At 41.3% G+C, this 19,995-nt stretch overlaps 1 protein-coding gene across 2 annotated transcripts in view; it reads right to left on the reverse strand.

Moving 5' to 3' along the window:
- Positions 1-19,995, reverse strand: part of PLPPR1 (phospholipid phosphatase related 1) — a 116,259-nt gene that overhangs the window by 5,605 nt on the left and 90,659 nt on the right. For both annotated transcript variants that reach the window (XM_038124566.1, XM_038124567.1), the window contains exons 4-5: positions 13,886-14,018; positions 4,958-5,208 (exon numbers count right to left, since the gene is read on the reverse strand). In XM_038124566.1, the coding sequence (XP_037980494.1) occupies positions 4,958-5,208; positions 13,886-14,018 (384 nt within the window). The remainder of the gene's footprint in view (positions 1-4,957; positions 5,209-13,885; positions 14,019-19,995) is intronic.

A 19,995-nucleotide genomic window follows, 5' to 3' on the forward strand; every position in this document is an offset into this window, starting at 1 on the left:
TTTCCAAATATTTTTTAACGAACCCTACAAAATTCTGGGAGTTTATTTGGAATATTTTTAATACATTCTAACAGAGAGTAAAAACATGTGGCTCGCAGTTAGCAGCCTGTCATTAGTGCCAGAGCCACAAAATAACAAAGATGAAGCAAACTGAACCTGATGGCAAATCAATTCATTAAAATCGTTTTCAGACAACAGGTATGTAAGCCCACGTGATTTCCAAAGCTTTGATAATTTGAGATGTTGCTGCTTGCTTTGTTTTTCACACCTGAACCTGACTGCAGCAGATGCCTTATGACACCTAACAGTGAGCACTAGGCGGCAACCTTGCCCCAGTCTTGGCTGGAAGGTTAAGCTGCACCTATCACCAAAACTCACATTAAGGTTATTTGAAAACAATAGGAAAAAAAAAAATCACTGCCACTGCGTGAATAATTACCACCCACCCTTTCACCCTATGCTCTCCTTCTACTCAATTCGAGCAATAGGGAGCCAGATTGCTTTCCTGCCCCCCACCAAAGCACCACTGCTGTTTGCAGCGTCTGAAGGAAAACCCATCGCCCCTTTAAAGTAAGAATGCAGTCCTGCTGTGACAGCTGTGAACCACAGCTGCAGGGAACAACCCACACATGCTTGTCTCCTTACAGGTATGAGATGAAGCTGGATCTTTGGGTTACCCACATGGGAGGGATCTCTTTGTCACAGATAGGAAGTATCTGTAATTGGAGTTTCACACGTCTCGGCAATAAAATATATACTTGTAGTAAAAAGAACATTTTTAGCAAGGAGGGTAATCAACAATGCAAACAGATTGCTGAGGGAAATCTGTTAAACCCTTGTGAGGAGGGTTTTAAACAACACAAACTGTTTTCCTAGAAGGTGGGCTCCAGTTCATCCCTAAGTCACACAATGTGTTCAGAAATAATTGGGAGAGCTTTTGTGTTCTCATCAGACTTCCCAATCACTGCAGCTTGATCTTTATTGTCCAGGCCCAAAAGCCAAGATATTTTTTAGTATTCCTACAGTGTTTACCCACATTTAGAGCAGAGCTCTGTGTTTTAGAGCTCTGTGAAAGAGACCAAAATCTCAGTCAAAGCCACTTACATTTGGTTTCCTACATACAGCAAATGTTTTTGAAAATTTTCCACAATGCCATCCATAGAGTAAATGTATTTACAAAACTCTAAATGTTGAAACCAGAGAGGAGGAAAGACGTGAATATAAAAACATATCTAGAACATATTAAAAAATAAACTACACATGATTTAACTATATAATTTGTCTGTTCAGCTTTTTTGCTATGATCTTATCAGTAGACTCAAACAATGTATTTAGCAATATGCAGTGTGTGATAGCAGCATTTATCCCATGTGATTCCTTTCCCATCTTTTTCAGAGAGACAAAATCATAGACAAGGAGGCTTTTTTGTCTGCAAGTTTAAAATAGACATATACATTTTTATATGTATATGCAAATATATGCATGTATTTAGAGTACGTTATCTCTCTAATGAGAAAGGCAGAGTGGAAGAAATCTGTCTTGTCCCTTCAGTAGAAAGTGAGGAGACTTGTGACAGTTTATTTTCCTTAGAGAACTGAAAATTTCATACCAGTATTACAAAAGTCTGTGTCCTAGAAGTTTTATGGACAATGTTTTCTTTTACCACAGAGATTCCTACAGTAAAAGAGAAGCAGAGTCTTTGACAACAACGCTCAGTGCAGCTGTTCATGGTGCCAAGGCCTTGAATTGATCAGGGTTGCAGCAGGTATTTGCTGTAGCGTCCTCTGCTATTCAGCATTTCCAAAACTTGGAGGATTCATGTCCAGGAGCAGAGACCCAGAGAAGCAGACTTTAGTCATGGCGATTGTGGTGGCTGCACTGTGAGCTGAGAAACGCTCATTAAGCCTTGGCCTTGACAAGCTGCACCTGGACTAAGCCCATGTTGAGCGTATCAGAGACGTGGTCTGTTCCCAAGATCTAACAGGTGTCTAACAAGCACCTGCTTTTAAATGAATAGCCTTGGCAACTTATTTTTCTTGCCTGAATAACAACCCAAGTGGCTGTTATAATATTTTTCTTAAACAAACCTTCAAAGGAAGTTACTGACTGAAATTGTGGCTACGATGGAAAATTCCCACTCTCTTGGGGTCATCTAAACAAGGGTCCAAAGTGAGATCTTTTTCTGCTCTTGAATCTTTTTCTGCTCTTGACTTCCAGAAGATAAGGGGATAATGTGTATGTCTCAAGCACTGATAAATGAATGGCCGTGGAGCCAACCAAGGTCTGTTGGAAATAACAGACAAGAATTGTTGCTAATAATCAAGGACTGTTGTTATTAACACGTCTGTGAGAAATATCAAGTTTTGTCTGGAGAAGGAGGGCCAGAGATAGGGTATTTTTCTGTGACAAACAACCACAGCACAGGAAATGGACATGCACTACAGGGTGGGATTAAAACTACCCAAGACCCCTGAAGCCCTCCACCCATTTCCAGAAAGACTGGAAGCATGGACTGTGCATGATAATTAATTTACAGAGAAAGTGAGAAACACCTCTTTGGGGTGAGGAAACCTGCCCATTCTTTATGGTATCCTCCCAAGCCCAGGCAGTGCCCCAGGACCCTGGACATCTCATGGGCTTGGCCAATGCAGGTGGATTGATGCTGAAACAAGGACTGACATCCTATCAGCTGGAACCAGGAATGGTGATCTCTTTTTCTAACCATTTCTTTTTAATCGGAAAAGGAACCTAAATTCATGTGAGTGCACAGCAGCTTGAACTAGATACAGTGACTGCCATCTCTTCCTGTGAACATTCTGGGAGACTGATAAAACTTCTTTAAATGACATTCTTATTTTTATATAAAAATGGAAGCCAGGGCTGCCAGACCTTTTCTCTTTCCCCTACTTTAGGCATACAAGATTCATTTCCACCTGCAGAAATTACAGAAGTGATGCTTTGGGTTTTCCTCAGCTTCTTTAGAAGGTGACAAAGAAAAGTCTAGTTGATTACATATAAACTCCAGATTGTAAAAAAAAAAACCCAACAAAAACAAACACCAAAAAACCACAAAGCCAAACCAGTCACAGTAGGAGTGTTTTCAGCAGCAGAGTAATGAAAAAATGAGACACCTGCACAGGATATTTGAGGTTCAGTGAAGGGAGTAGACTCCCAGATCTCATAAGACGTTTTATAAAACTAGAACCATGTCTGTGCTTATTCCATTCTCTAGCCTCCTTATGTTGCACCTGTTCTATTTTTCTTGCTTTATGCAAAACACGGCTATTACTAAGCAAATAATCTGTGTTTTATGTTCAGTAGGCCATATTATTATGCATATTAGAATTAGCAAGAGACTTCTCAAAAATCTGTGCACAGCACAGTTATTAAGCAAAGCTGGATACGAACAATGCATTTCTTGTGTAATGCTATTCCCAGCTGACAGACAAAAAAAAGACAAGAAAATACATTTTTAGTTCTAAAAGGTGACTTCAGGCAGAGAACTGGGCTGAAATTGGACTGTGGGCTGAAATGCTTGAATGGCAAACTTTCTCGACCTTGTGGCTCAGAAAGAGTTCCACGTCCTGGCTCCATCTGATGCCTTCCTATGTGAGAAGTGCAGACCCATAGCAGATCCTTCTGGAAAACTAGAGCTCAGAAATACTGAACTACTTGGGGCTTAGGCTCAGGAAGAAAAACACTATTACCCTTCAGCTGTAGAAGTCAGTCTTGTCCTCCTAGGAAACAAAGGACGCTGGGCAGGGAAAGTCCATTAAGGTATGTAATTAGCTTAGGACAGAACCAGGACTAAGCCTGACCCTGGAACTTCCACCTAGGATTTGATCATGGTGCAAACAGCTGCTACAACCATGTTGAGTTTATTGCGGGCAGTTTTCACACAGGGTTGCACATTGTTTAGAAGTAATGTACACAAAATGTTACAGGCTTTCCAAACATTTCCCAACAAATCCTGATCAAAGGAGTTACAGTTTATTTCTCCATCATTATTCACACAATATTCAGTGCAAAGAGATGGATATTGAAAGAGCAGTGGGTGAACTCTTAATTTTAGATGTAATAATGTGGTGCTTCATTTATCTGCTACCAAGAGCACCAGGCAAAATACTCAGTAAATACCCTGTCTTTAATAACTTTAAGGCTTTTCTTGCATACTTATAACCAACAGCAGACTCTGACACTACTCTGAGTCAAGCTATAGGGAGACAAAAGACCTAGGTTAATGCATTTTGAGATCAGAACCAGATTAAGTCTTTGGATTTTTACCACCAAGGTTTTCTGCTTTGTTAGTAAGATTCTTGGATCAGTTTTTAAAAATCATAGAAACTTTAGCCAAAGAACACAAAGGAGCAGTTGATCTGTTTCATCAGACTTCATAATTTCCTTCCTCTCTGCACGGCAGCGTCACCTTGTCAGTGTGTCAGCTGGGGTGCATTTCTCTGTGATAATAACAAAATTCTGGCACTGACTTTTATTAGAACCCTCCTTGCAATGTGAATTGAGGTCCTAAACAAGAGAAGCAAAATTCAGCCTAAGTTCAGACTTCTATTGAAAGGACACAATTTAAATTGTAAATGTACAACAATGCATGGCATGTGAACAAATGTAGCAACCCAGAAGCTGTTTAAGGATCAGCTTCATTTTAATGCTCATGAGACAGGGACAGGGAGAAGAGAAAATTGAATTAGAAGATCAGCAGCAAAGACAAGTTTAGGACCTCATGCCTCCACATGCAGTGCCTCAAAATCAATGAACATTTCATTTGCTTATACAAGGATTGGTAAAATGGAAAGAGAAGGGGATCTTCCTCTACTGATAAAGAAAAAAGCTGCTCCCAAAACAACCCTTTTTTCCTCCAAAAATCCATTGTAAGAGAAATGCCCCATCTAGAAAATACAGAAGCCTCTCATGCAAGTCAGCAGTTATCACTGGCACCCACCGTGGCATATAAAGCTGAGTAGATGCTCAAAGCAGCATGTTTGGATGGAAAGGATCTCCTGGCCTTTTCAATCACCTCCACATCCCCCGTGCAGATGTTGCCGTTGTTTATGAACTGGTGGTGGGCCCGACAGTCATTTCCAGTGTAGTTGGGTTTGCACACAGTCAGGAAGTAGGGAGCTAAGTTCCCAGTCACAACCTGGCCAGCATTTACAAAGATGTCAGTGGCAAAAAGTCCAAATGCAAACACTCCTGTGAGGAAAGGTTAAAAATAGTGATTATTCAAACAGGTTCAGACAATGTCACTATACCTGAGAGGGAGAGACATAATAAGAGTAGTGTCATGTACTTATAACAAATCTGTGACAAAAAAATGGGATCTCTGAGCCTGAAAGAGCAGTGTAGTGCTTGTCTTATCTAACATAATTACCTAGGATTAAGTACCTTTTGGATTTTGACTGTTTGCCACCTTTACGGTGAAAATTTACAATCCTGACCTAGGAATATTTTGCATGTACTTTTGGAAGCAACCCAATGTCAGCTCATGTCACCAAGAGCACATAGCCTGTGAGATGAAGTAGTCACTTGAATGCAGGAAGTTTTCCAGGGTTGTGAAGCATCTCTTGATCAATACTGCAGTCACATCCTTCACTGACTCCCCTTGAGTGTTATCAATACCTACTACAGCTGCTGTAAACATGTGAGGATCTTTCAGATGCAATTCCTACATACCTAAGGTACAGAACAGCAGGTTTGCAAAGTTACCAAATGCAAATGTTCTGAAAGATTAAATCAGCTCTCCTCTTCCCCTTCTTATCACTAAGGTTGATTAAAGTGTCACAAAAACATAGAACAAATAAATAGTGACTTCTGATGTAGGGATATTGAGGGTCATGCAGTTTTGCTTTCTCCCTTCTGTAGCTCTGTAAGCAAAAGTCATTAAATTATAAATTATCTGAGATTGTTATGTATTTAAATATGACCAAGAGCTGGAGCTCGAGGGAAATCATCTTATAAAAGCTGTGATAAAATCTTAAGAGCTGGCACCACCATGATTGTAACATCTTCATTGCTTATCTATACTGAGTTAAAAAACAGATTAAAAGGCTGCTCTAGTCTGAGACACAAAAAAATATGAGGGACTCAAAATAATACAGCATGTGCCAACAGTAACGTACAATAAAACTGGATCTAAAATGGACTTGTTGTACAAGTGTTGAGTGGGGGTTTGCCTGTGTCAGTTAGACAGATGGTTTGGTGTCACTGTGGCACAGATACTTTGCTGGGGTACTGATAGGAAGAGCCCTTCCCTTGGGAAACAGCCTGGAGGGGCTGCAGGACTGCAGAGCTGTTCCTCCTCATCCTCCTTCCCCAAGGTCAGTAAGGAGCGTCACACAGTAAAATGATTCTGAGGGCTGAATGTGTTACTATTCTTCATGTATGTTTATTTTTATTTATTATTAATGAATTGGTATGTGATCATGGATTTAAAAAGCCAGTGGTGGCCAAAGAAGGAGGCTGCCTTCCTCTGGTTTTAGGCTGCAGGACTGGCCCCTGCCTTTTCAATGGTGTGACAGTTTTTCTCCCATTTATCTTGCTAAGTGTGTTTAAAAGGAGAGCACGGAGACTGCTCCTTTATTTCCTTTATCCCTCTGGTAATATTTCAAGTCCATGGTTTTCCATAGCCATGAGGAACTTCTCACCTACATTAGCCAGTGCACAAGCAAGTTCAGAGGAAAAAGGCAGAAGGGTATCTTTTCAGCCTGGTGAAACAGCTGAAGTTATGACAGAGAAGAATCTTGTTTTATATACAGAACTCTGTCAAAATTTTAAATTCTTTTGGCACAACTTGCTTTAAATAGCAACTTTCTGATGTGCTGTGCAAATTACAGGGAGTACAGCGAGGATTATTACCCAGCCTTTACAATAATAAGAGGAAATTTAAGTGTCAGGCAGTCTGGCTCATGCTCTTTATCGTCTAAGTACAAGCCAAGAACCAAGACATTTCAGGAAAAGGTCATGAACTACACAAAACTATTTCAACCTCTAGGAAGTGCATATATACAAAGGAACTTCTCTCCAGTAACAAAAGAAGTTTTAACATTTGAATTTTCTTAATATTTGGTAACACAGAAAGTGGCAGCCCAAATGCTGCTGCCGAGGCCTGCAGTAACCTGGAGAAGAGCAGAGCAAGCCATGGCTGAAACCTTTGTCACATTCTGACTGTGGTGCATTTTGTCTGCTGCAGTTCCTCTCTCACAGTTCTGCCAAGGTGTGCTCTGTTAAAATCACAGCCATGTGCAGTAATGAGTCTGGCTGGCAGGGATGTGACCCTCGCAGGCTGATTACACCTCACGTCTCTGGAGGCTTGGAGCAAGGGTTGGCTGTAATTGATTTAAAGGCTGTAATGCCAGTGTGCCTGGGCAGTTCTGGACAGTCCCCTGATGGTTTTTGTACCTCAGGAATCCATCTGTTCAATGGATTTGTTCAATGACCTACAGCAGCTAAACTAACTGACCAGAGCAGAAAAATGCAGTGATATGATTGCCAGCTTTTCAGAGGCAGACAAATTGCTCTGAAAAGCTTCATGGGAAGGGCAAGTAGCCCCAGCTCTTCAGGGCTTCATACAGCTCATGTCCACGATATAATGTCAGAGAGAAAGAATGGGAGAAGATATGCCTTTTCCAGACTTTGACATCCAGCTGTAACGGGAGGTGGTGTCATCCTGCTCAGCAGCAAGTGCTTTACTTCAGTGTGCTCACTCGGGGCCAGAAAACCTGGGGACAAACTGTAGTGCAGAACTTGGCATATGCTGAGAAAGGATGGGAACAGTGCAACCCACATGGGAAGCAGACCTACAGCTGCTCGCTAGCAGAAAGGATGAAGGTTGATTGCAATTACATAAAGCAAATCTTTCCCCTCAGCCACTCATGTCACATAGTCTGGCTGCAAAAAGAGGCGTTAAAGAAGAACCAGAAGCTATGTCTGGAAAGGCCTCCTGACTTCTCATTGTACTGACTACTCTCAGCTGTGCTTGTGTTGCAGGAGCAGAAAGAGGTGCCTAGAAGAAAAAACAATAAGCAGAATCTAACTGGGAGAGATACTAGCTTAGACCAGACGTAAGAAGGCAGGCTGTACTCCCTGCTACTCTCTCAGCTGCTCCAGAATCCAAGAAAACAGAGATCAGATTTTAACATATCTTTACCTCCAGTGAGAAAGACCTTAGACAAATTAAATGTTCAAGCCAAAAAAAAAAAAAAAAACAACCTAACAAGGAAAGTCCTGTTAAAAATGCTGAGGATGGACAAAGTGAAGCTTGACTTTCCTGCATCATCTCACCTGAACTAACACTTGCCTTGGCAGAAAAGTCTAAGTATTTAGCAGCTTCAATTTTGAATGCTTCATTTTTAATTTCTCCACTTACACATCCCTCTAAACAACTGTCAGAAAGTCCTAAATGAACCCCTGACATCTGGGCTCTGAACCACATCCTATTCTCATGTTCTATCTCCTATCAAGCTCCTTCTGTGGCAGTTCATCTTCCAGCTCTATGGGTTTTTCTAACAGAGGCATCTGCCCTGAAGAAGAATCCAGCTCTTCTCACTCACTGTAGCCTCAGTAGAACCCTCTGTCCTCCCTACAATTCATGTTCAAGCTCTCTTCTTCCACACTGAATCTATGTAACATCAGTTACTGCAGCTGCTTGTTGTTTCTGTGGAAACTCTCACTATTAGAGGCATTTAAAATGCCACTGATTTGAAAAAACAAGACCAAATCACCACCATAACAAAAATCAACAAAACCCTCTTTGAGACTTGTAGAAGAGCAGTTGAAAAGACATTGGGAAGAGACAAGTGAGAAGCCAGTGGGTGGAAATGAGAATCAGGAAGTAGAAGGCTTTATTAAGGAAAAATCATGAAACCCTTAAATAAAGTGACAAAAGAAACAGTGCACTGAAGGGATCTCAGACATCAGAAGCTGAGATCCTCAGTAACATATCATCATGTTTTCTACCAAGGATATTTATTTAGTCACTCCTCTCTGTCTCAATTATCTGAATTTGTCACTCTTAACCTAACTTGCTCGTAAAGTGTTCATATTTCACATGCACACTCATAGTTGCCTAACCCCTTTCCCACCCCTCTGTTTTTTAAGGAAGATTAGAGTTTCATTGGAGAGTGTCCCTGCAAGGACTCAGCTCTATGGGAATGCTGATCCTCAACCCATTTTTTAATGTTTTGCTGTAAGAATCCTGTGCATCCAATAAAGCCATACATTTATAGTCCTGTGACTCAAACTCTGCTAAACGACCCTTCATTTAATCTTAAAGGGTGTGTAAAAAGAGACCTGTATCATTAATCTACTTTACAACAGGAGAGAATGGGATTGCAGGGGACTTTATTGTCCTGTTGCCATGGCATCAGGAACAGGCTCAACATCAAGCTTCTGAGCCCTCATAACCTCACTCTAAGACTGGCTATGATCTTCCTCTGAAAACCCCACAAAGCTCACTGCTCCAGGGATCTAAAACCACCTGAGTCTGACCATGCCAGAAGAAATTCAGTTCCCACTGCAAAAGTTCTCTGGAGGCTCAAGATTCCTCCTGACAGATGCACAGGGTATCTTCCTTCCTCACTGCTTTCACAACCACCAGTTTTCATGGAGGCAGCTGCCATCTCAGAGCCTGGCATCAAAGAGAACTGTAAGGGCTGACGTGTCCCCAGCACAGTGACCTGTTCCTCATTGTGGAGATTCTTCAGTGATAACGTCTACAGTAGATCAAGCTGCTGCAGCAGTTTAGGTTTGGGGCAACACCCCCAAATGCAGTTCAAGCCCCATGGAAAGGCAGTCAGTTAATAACAGAACATGCACTGTTTCACAGTGCACTTCAGATGCAAGGCAGACTGAAGGACAAGGTCAGGTAAGCTGTCTCATGCAGCTGCTCAGGGAATTGACATCAGAGCTCTGGGGTATATCTATCCCATTACAATAAACTCAATGTGTGTATAAATCTTGTAAACCTTTATTTGCCAAACTAAAATCTTAATTTGCTGAAATAAAGCCTTAATTTAATTATTTAGCTGCCCACTGTGAAGTGTCACCATGCTTTAGATTAAGTTGTCAACAGAAGCTGATCTGCACCATTTGTTAATGGCAAATTATGCGCATCCAAAGTAAAAGCCACTGGTAACAAGCAGATGAAGCATGCTGAATTTCTAGATATCTGAACTAGAAAGGGGCTACTTGCATGTTATCAGGGCTTTGCAGGTAGACAACTTAATCACATGGATTAGAAACCTTATATAATGAAATGCAACACAATACATACCATACTCACCCTGTCAGACTGGGTCAGGGAGGTCTGAGTCCCTGATCCTGGGGATATGATAGCAGCTGCACAAAAAAAGACTAAAACCTGGACTAAAACCATTCACTAAAATATTTTATAACCTCTATTTGCAATACAAAGGATTAAGCAGAACACAGATGCAAATGCAAGGTGGAACGATGTTAACAAAGTGCTGAATGTGAAATTACAAGACAGAATGAATACAAAAGGCTGTGTATGCTCAAGTTGGGAGACAGGGAGAAGAGGCAGAGGCCCACGAAACAGCCACCCTTACCAATTAATTTCTCAAAGATTCAGCATATAAACAGCAAGTTTTGGCATCAAAAATTGATGACAGAACTGCTGGGAAGGGTGAGGAGAGGAGGGAGGAGAGAGGATGTGCCTAAAGTAAAGCAGTGCAGCAGCAATATATTAGAAAAAAAATGTTTTGAAGCAATTGCACACCACTAGTTTGACCTGAAAACCTTAAAAAAAGGCTGTGAAAGCAGCTGTAAAAGATAAAGAGGAAGATGGAAAAAATTGAAGCAAACATCAAAGTCTGATGTTGCCAAGCTAAGCCTGCTTTTTTCACTGATAAAGAATGTGTTTTTTCTAAATATAGGGAACATAGCAGGTTTCACCAATCTAGGCTGTGATACAGGACTTTATATACACTGCAGCAAGGTGAGAGGCAGTCTTTTGCTGCAAAAGCAAATGTCAATCAGCATGAAGGATTTTGTCTGGGCCAGAAAGCAAGAAGAAATTGTGGCTCTGCTTCATGTAGACAAAGAATCAGGGAGAGATTTAATACAAAGCTCAACATTCAGAGTCTCGACTAAACTCAGGAGGAGAGGAGGCTCTTAGAAACAGATGTGTGCTGAGACCTTGAGGAAAACGAGGAGAGAATCAACAGAGAGCACAGTAAACAAGATAGGAAAAAACCAGAGAAGAAACATGGGCCTTTGTTAGCATTCCAGAAAAGCTGTAGGTTTTTTGTTTTGCTTTGCTTTCAAAGCGCAAAAAAGTCCTTTATTCTGTATACATGAAGGAAAAGTAAGAGCAGAAAAGCTCAAATCTAGCAACCAGAGGATCCAACGGAGATTACACTACAAGAGTCCTAGTATTTCACAGGACCAAAAGATGGCTTAAAGTTTCCCTTTTTGCATCTCTTTTGTTGCAAAATATACATGAGCATTCAGTGAAGTATGTACAGCTTTCTGCTTGTTTTGTGGAAAGCACATTTCGGCTACAATTCTTAAAATCTCATCTCTTCCCAGCAACTTCCATTAGAGTTGGGGGGGGGAGGAGATGTGGAGAAAAAGCCTATTTGCACTCCTAAAATTTGGGACCAGCAACTCTCAAAGTTCTCCATGATGTGCCTTGCAGGGTCAGACAGTAGTGTTCATTTTTCCTGACACATGAGAACCTAGACATATTGAAGGATTTTTCTCGTCCTTTGGAATAATATAAACTGTAATGCCTTACAAGGCAATTTTCCAAGGAGTTAAGTAACTGCTTTTTGCAGGAACTCATTAAGACTTGCTCAAAACTTTGGGTACCAAAATTAATTGGCAGAAAACATTTTTTGCAACAAGCCAGACTGCTTGCTAGGGAAGAGAACTTACTTGCATGAGAACTTTGTTAATCAGCTCTGTAATTTTTGGCCCTAAAGTTTATCAAGAGAAGGCACTCACAGAGAAATCCATATACAAGCAACCTAGTTGTCTTTGCACAGACAAGCACCTGGGAAGCTTAATTTTGGAGTGGGCTAAGTATGGAGCTAACTTCCCTGGATCATCCAGGCACAGTGTACAGCTGCTCAGCCCATGCCATGTTTTCAAAACACAGGTGAAATGAAAAATGAAAAACATGCAGTTATCTTCAGTTCCTTTCATAAACTATTTCATCCAACAAATTCTACTTCTCTCATTTCACTGCAGAGGCAGGGAAAAGGTTTCAGAAGAAAACAAGCACGCAGTGTAGTTTAAGCCAAGCCAAAGACTTCAAGTCTTTTCTTATAATATTAACTTCATTTTTTTCTCAGGACAAACACAGCTGCAAAGCCAAGATTCATTTCCCTAGCATGGTTTATGACCTACTATTCTCTGAGAGTCCACTGTATCATTGCTACCCCCTTCTCTTCCACCAGAAGAGAAACAACAGCATGTTTAAGAATAAAGCTAACTGTAAGAAAACATACTGAGCAAGAACTTAGCCTCCATGATCTAAGGCCTTCTAGCGTTGACCCCACAGGCAAGAGTGCTTGACTGGGACTTTGCAACATGCCAAATGTGCTGGAACAGTCAAAAAGCTCTGAGTGGCTCAGTGGACACTGGGACCTACTTCTCTCTTAATGGCAGTTTGCTGTCCATCAATATATTCCGGAGGTTATGTGAAGTTCAAGGGTGTTTTTCTTTTAACTGCATTTCTGTGTCTTTCTGCTCCCCCCAGCAACACACAGACCAGGCCCAAGTAACAAAACACAGGTGTTTTACTTCCACCTCCATGGTGGCAGAAGGCACATTTTGCTCCCTACCTTCCATGCATAAAGCAGGAGGCACAGAGGGAGCTGAAGGAGAAGGAAAACCATGGTTCTTCCTCCTTTGCAGCATACATTTGCTGATGACAAATTTGCTAGCACCTTCAACTCTGTGCTCTGAGGAAGTAGCCAGAGTAGCCAGTAGCTTCCAGTGCTCCATGGAAGCAACACAACACCTGCCACAGCCACAGCAGAGATTTTCATTCCAGGTAAAGCTCAGAAATTAAGCAGTGATGGGGAAGAAGCACCCCAGATACTTTCAGCTTTTTTCTCTCCACTGCTTGTTCTAAGTCAGACCATGAATTTGGGCTCAGCTCTCTGTGAGAGGCAGTATGTGAAGGTGCTTCACTCCTGAGAGTGCACGAGGAGGGCAGTGCTGTGATGGCAAAGCCCCTCTTGGCCAGTGGGGAGCATTCTGAGGAGCCACTGGCCCATGCCATCAGCGGACATCCCATCCCATGCATGAACTTGGGACTCATCAACAGTGTGAAGAAGGTAAAGCGGTTTGCAAGCACCATAAAAAGCAACTTCCTAATGGTTAATTGACAGAACTTCATTTCTCAGCAATTAACTCAATGAAAGCTCTAAGAAAAAGCAAATACAATGAAAATAATATTATTATTTTGAAGTGAGCTCTGGGCTTTTTTACACTGTGCTCAGCTGAACATTATGTGGCAGAGCTATGGATGTTAAAATTAGAGCTGAAAAGAAAAATGCCAGATAGATGAGCTGCTGAGGACATATTTGTAACTAAAATGGGTAGCTCGCATAAACTAGCAATGATGGATTTATTCATATAAGGATTTGATTGGTAAAACCTTTCTTTAAGAGTCTCAAAAAAGCATTAAGCTCAGCAGAATATGATCTAAACCAGCTCCAGCCAGCATGATATGGCAAATTTTGAAAGTTACCTTGGAAATCCTGAGGGGACTATCCCTCTAAGGTGGAAGATGCCTGCAAAGATTTCACAGCTTAATTAGTTTTGTGATGTACTTTGTCAGCATGTTTCGTCCTGGTTTGGTGCAAGCAGAGTCCAAGCTTGCAGTGCACAGGATGCTTACCTATAAAACGTATAATTCTTCGAAGCAGTGGGTTCAGGTAACAGCACTCTCCAGTCAAAATAGTTTTCTCTTGAATAATGAGGGTTTCTCGGGTTGACTTTATGAAATACATGGATATCTCACCAATAAAAATCTGCCAAGGAAAGGGAAAGAAAGAGAAGGTTAAAAATTACATGAGCAAACGTGTGTCTAGTTCCAGCCCACAGACAGTGCTACACAGCTGCATGTTTTGGGGACAATGCACTTGCACTGTGGGGCTCAACATGACTGACACACACCCAGCTCCCACCCTGGAGAGGGATCATTCCGGCACTCAGTGTGCAGAGACCCAGAGAAGCTGACTTCACTCATGGGGAGGATTGTGGTGCTGCATCTTTCCCCCTCCTCTGGCTGCACTGAGCTGAGAAATGCTCATTAAGCCTTGGCCTTGACAAACTGCACCTGGACTAAGCCCCTGTTGAGTGTATCAGAGACACTGTCTGTTTCCAGAAACTCTGCTGTCTAATGAGCATTTGTTTTTTCACTAACAGCCTTGGAAACTTATTTTTCTTGTCTGAATAATAACCCAAGTGAAATAATATTTTTGTTGTTGAACTTTCATGAAAAGCTATCAACTTGAGTTGTGCCCAGGGTGGAAGATTGCCATAACTACAGCCCACTCTCTTGTGACCCTCAGAACAAGGGTTCAAAGTGAGATCCTATTTGAGCTCTCAATTCCCAGAAGATAAGAGGGTAATGTGTGTGTCTCAAACACTGACAGCTGGATGGCTGTGGAGCCAACCAAGGACTGTTGGCAATAACAGACCAGAAATGCTGGTAACAACCAGGGATTGTTGTTATTAAAACACTGTGAGAAAGAGCAATATTTGACTAAATGTTCTGTTATCAAAAATGAAGTCTCCACACAACCACTGATCATGATGTTAGCTGTGCTTATGTATTACATATTCTTGTATGGTCTGAACATTCATGCTTTTATAAATGTAATAGCTGCTTCCCATAAGAGTAGGATCATTTCTTAAGCACTTGGAACTAATTTAGTTCTATTGCACTAAGGCCTATCTACCCTCACTAAAGCTGGACAGAATTTAATCACAGGCTTTAGAAGCAATGATGCTCCACACACAGCAGGAGCCTCTGAAAATATCATCTATCATGTTCTGTCAGCAGGCTTTAGAAAGGGAAACTGGGACCCTTTTAGAAAAACAGAGTTTGAATTAAAGTCTTTAAAATAAATTAAAAAAAAACTTGCCTGATGTGGAAGAAATGAGCTTTTAAGGGGAAGCACTCACGATTATTAATTTAATACATTATTGCAGGACACACACAAGAGAATTCATAGTGTTAGGGAACAGTCAGAGAAATACATAACAGAAGTGTTTGTGTACACACACACAGGGTGACACAGACACCTGGAGTTAGTATAAATGTCAAGGAAGTCACCTTAGTTCACTCTGACTGCTGGAATGGTGTGTTGTTTCAAGGGCAACAATTTATCCTTATTAAGCCAGATGAGTGTCCTTATTGATTATTGACATACAAGCCAAGTATGCTCAACCTCTTTATAATTCTACCCGCTGATGGCAAGAGCTGTGGAGCTGTAAAATGCATGTCGATAATGGCATCTGGAGGGGAGCTGATGCATGGGAGCTGCACTGAAATATTGCCTTTATCCCATTTCACTCCATCTGCTCTTAACAGAATTGGCAAGCAGTTCAATAAGCTCAGCTCACTAACGACAGAGCTGGGAATTAAGAAAAAGACCATCTGCACTAAAGCAGTTTGAAAGTGACACTCTGTTTCAACCCATTTATTATTTGAATTATTACAATGTTCAGAAGTCTGAATTACTGCTTTGGCTCTCTGTCTGCCCGGGGCTGTACATACACACTGAGAGATGATTCACACCCTGAGGGAATTCTATTCTGTGAACACAGGGGCTACTCAACTTTATAATATCCTAAACTTTTCAAATATGAGAGACTTAGGCATAAAACATACTAACAATCCTCCTGTAACTGTACATCCATCTTTAAAGTTCCTTTACATTAGAAATTAACGGAGTATTTTCCTGCTTCAATTCCCATCTTTGTTTCTATAAATCTAGCTATCTGGCATACTCCTAGCAACTCCCATATGCATAGATTAGTTCCACTTAGATTTAGGAGTAAATTTTGCCAGGCTGTAAATCTGTTCAATTCCATTTCACTGATTTAAGCAGAATTATCTCAGATTTCCTACAGCATAACAGTTCAAAATTTGATTTTTTAAAAATGAATACTGCCTTTGGTTTAATGCGGAGTTTAGGTATATGGCAATAAAGTTGTGTTTGTGTGGAGATACAAAGTGATTGAACACAACTGGACCATTCTTGTCATGTCGTCTCTGCCACTGAATTTAGTTGCTGAAATTTGTTTTCTAATATGCTTAATATGGGCTCTCTAGAAAGTCAGCCTTGCTGTTTCCTAAAAATTCAATGGGCAATTGGACACCTGATTCTGAAAGCTAATCTGTTTGTGTGCAGTTGAATGTGGTCTGAATAGCTCTCAAAGAACTTGTTTGGTTGTTTGTTTTTGGTTTTTTTTCCCCAGGCATTTCTGAAATCAAGTAACTCCACTGATTCTGGTGATTTAAACTCTGATGATGCTGCATGAGCAGGGTCCACATCCAGCCAAGTTGTCCATCTGGCCTCCTAGAATCAGTCACCAGCACTACTGCATATCTCAGGTCCTGCCAAAACAGAATCAGCACTCCAGGAATGGTTACAATTCTATAGCTGACATCTAAATATAAAGTCTGTACCTAAATATGGGTTGAAAAAGAAAACAGCAAGCAAACCGCTTTTACTTCTGTTTGGGAAAACAATGCAAGGTTAATGAACTTCTGTATCATACTGGCTTAATTAGACAGCAGAAATGTCAGGAGAATTGCACTGGATTGAAAGCACAAGTGATCAGCAGTCTGGCACAGTGTAGGTAACAGGGAAGCAAAGGTAGTGCTCTGCATGGGTTTTTGTTCTTGGTTTCCTGAATAAAATAGCAGCTCATCTACACTGAGGACATATTGCTTGAGAACTCTTGCTCATATTCCATTTCCTATTACTACCAGGGAAAAATACAAGGATGACCAAAAGCCCCAGTATGAATTAGAAGTACCTACCCAGCAGGCATTTTTCCTCTGCTGATTTCAACCTCTCCAGTAAGAAAACTTCTTCAATTTTCCCTGCCTTCCCATTACTGGCAGTGTCACCAAATACTTGCCCCTCAATGTTCAGCTCTCAAAGCCCTCTGCTGCACACACTTTACTTATTTCCTGGCTCATCCTGACCCAGCAGATGATAAAATTATCTGTCAATTTTCCTCTTCAACAGTCTTTTATCCATGATAGTCCTTCAGCTGACATTTTCAGACAGTGAAATGTCTCATCTTCCCCTTTCAAGTTCTCAGCACAGCATTAGCACCTGATACTCCCTGCACTCCTGTACAGATTACTGACAGTTTGTAAATTTAATTATCAATTTAATCAACAAAATAATGGAACTATTGCTTTTAAAAGGAGATGGAATCTTTTTTTTTTCCTGTAGCACTTTCTGATAAGCTCCCGCAAAGGATCATTTGCACAACTTTGTTAAAAAAAAACCAAAACAACAAAAAACCAAAAAACGATGTGAACATCAAGAAGATCTGTTTCTGTGAGGATGAACTAAAATAAACTATCCAGGAATGTGTCTGTGGTACAACCAAGAGGGGGTTGCAGAACAGTGGAATATTGGAGCTGCCCTCCTGCAGTAACTGTGCAGTGGGGCAAGGTTGAGTAGCTGATTTGAAGCGTTGTATTAAATTTAAAAGAATAATTATTGATGGTGCTGACAGGCAGGGATGGGCCCAGCTTTTAACCCCCTTTGTTCCTTTTATCAGTTTTTCTCAGTACAGGACATTGCCCTTGTACCTCAGTTCAAATGCTGTAGCAAAGGTGAGGACTGCATCCCTTCTTCATTCCCCTGCCATGCTTTTGCTCACTTCTCCAGCAGTCAAAATATTTCTCCTTAGTCATATTTCTCCAAACTCCTGTGCATGTAGAGTGCCACAATCTTGTTCCTCCTGTGCTCCAGTCATGCTGCCCCAGTCTCACATCTGTTTCTTAGCCTTTGAAAACTCACTACAGATTCTCTGCAACTCCAGCTGCTCACCTCACTTCCCCAGTGGGATCTACCCTGATTGCCTCCTTGCTGTCCCACTGCCACTGGCAGAGGCTGCACCTCATGTTGGAAAATATCCTAATTATAATTTATTTTATTTTATAACTTGGGTCAGTTTTCACAGAATCACAGAATGAACTAGGTTGGAAAAGACCTTTGATATCAACAGGTCCAGCATATGTTCGCCTTTGCCCCGGGGGGAGGGAGTTAGGGTTTATTTCCTCTTTCCTCTTTCCTTTAGGGCATTGTTCCACCAGGTAAAGGCCTGATGAGCTTAAAATCTCTACAGACTGGGAGCAGAACAGAAGATACACCAAAGGTAACAGCCATCAGTGGCCATCAAGTGCCATTAATAGACCATCAACTCCAAACAACACCCCTGGTCTGGAGAAGGAGAGAGAAAAATAAGGATCTACTTAGCACCAGAGGTGAAAGTATCTGTAAGCAACAGGAAACCAAACATTAAGAACTAAGCAACTTGGAACCAATGAACATTAAACCAATTAATATCTATGGGTTTTGACTGCATAAAGTTTGTCAAATATCTCATAAATTATGTGTGGCATGGAATGATTTTCTCTGCATACCCGGCCTACATGAGGATGAAATTATTTCTGTTGCACATCCTGACCAAAATTAAAGTAATGCCTTGATTCTCTAACACTGAAAATGTTGTTGGAGAGTTTTTGTTTTTCCTGCAGTTTTGGTGACACTCACAGCCCTCCTGCCTCCCCTTCACTCACTCACTCACTCACTCACTCACTCACTCACTCACTCACTCACTCACTCACTCACTCGTGACAAACGTGGAAACACTATTTTTGTAATTTTTTACACTTCCAGTGAACACTGAGGTTGTGTGGAAATTCCCACCGTCTTAATTTCAGCTGCAATTCCACACAGATAAAGAAGGAGGAGCACCAGCCAAGATACATGGGAGAGATGCAGGATGCACCACTGTGCCCACAGTTTTGGACTACCTCAAGTCGGTCTCTCTGTGAAAGTTACTTCCTTCTGCTGCTTTTCATGAAAAAGTACAAGTGATGGTATTTCCCATCACAGGAAGACAATGGAGTTCCTATATTAGGGAGAATTATGCAAAGTGTAGACATGACCCATCTGTCTTTCCTAGGTATTAAATTAACATTATTCTGACTTCTGTGAGTTTTTAAATCCTTCAGCTTGTTTACTCTAACAGCACCCTTGTGACACAGTCAGTCCTTTTTAACACCACTTTCTACACTGAAACCCAGCCCAGGGACATTCTGCAACACACAAAAATCTCTGCAGCAAACAAAACTGAACTTAGATCTTGAGACATCATTGCTCTCATTTCTGGGCAGGTTTCAGCAAGCTGTATGACATTTCCCAAATCCTGTGCAAGGATGAGTGTGGCAGCATTTTTAATGTCACAAATAGAAAGAACCAAATTAATCAAGTCTCCAACATTTGAACAGCAGCCAAGGGGAGGAGAGGATATGAGGAAGGCACTGGCTGTGAGACAAGCTGCACGCAGAGCACTCAGAAACAGAGAACAGCAGCAGATGAGGGTTGTGGGGTCCTCAACCTAATCAGCCAGTTTCAGCATGACTCCACACACTCTCCCTAGGAGAAGCAGGACTCTTCACCAAAAGGTGACCTCTGCAAAATGTTCCAGAGGGTGTTTCATCAGCACTGGCTTGAGCTGGGCCAAAAGCACTTCTGCCCTTTTGCACTGTAGCGTCTCTGAGGTTTGTATTAGAACAGCTGCAGTCAGGATAGAGATATTCTTCAGGCTCTACATGGGAGGTCATGACTTCAAGGATGGAGATCCCACAGTCTCTACTTCAATGTTTGCCTATCCTCATTGTTAAAGTTTGCCTAATTTTTAATCCATTTCATTTTTTGAAGCTGGTGTCCCTTGCAAGGTTGC

This window comes from Motacilla alba, chromosome Z (assembly GCF_015832195.1).
Source record: "Motacilla alba alba isolate MOTALB_02 chromosome Z, Motacilla_alba_V1.0_pri, whole genome shotgun sequence".
NCBI classification, from domain to species: domain Eukaryota; kingdom Metazoa; phylum Chordata; class Aves; order Passeriformes; family Motacillidae; genus Motacilla; species Motacilla alba.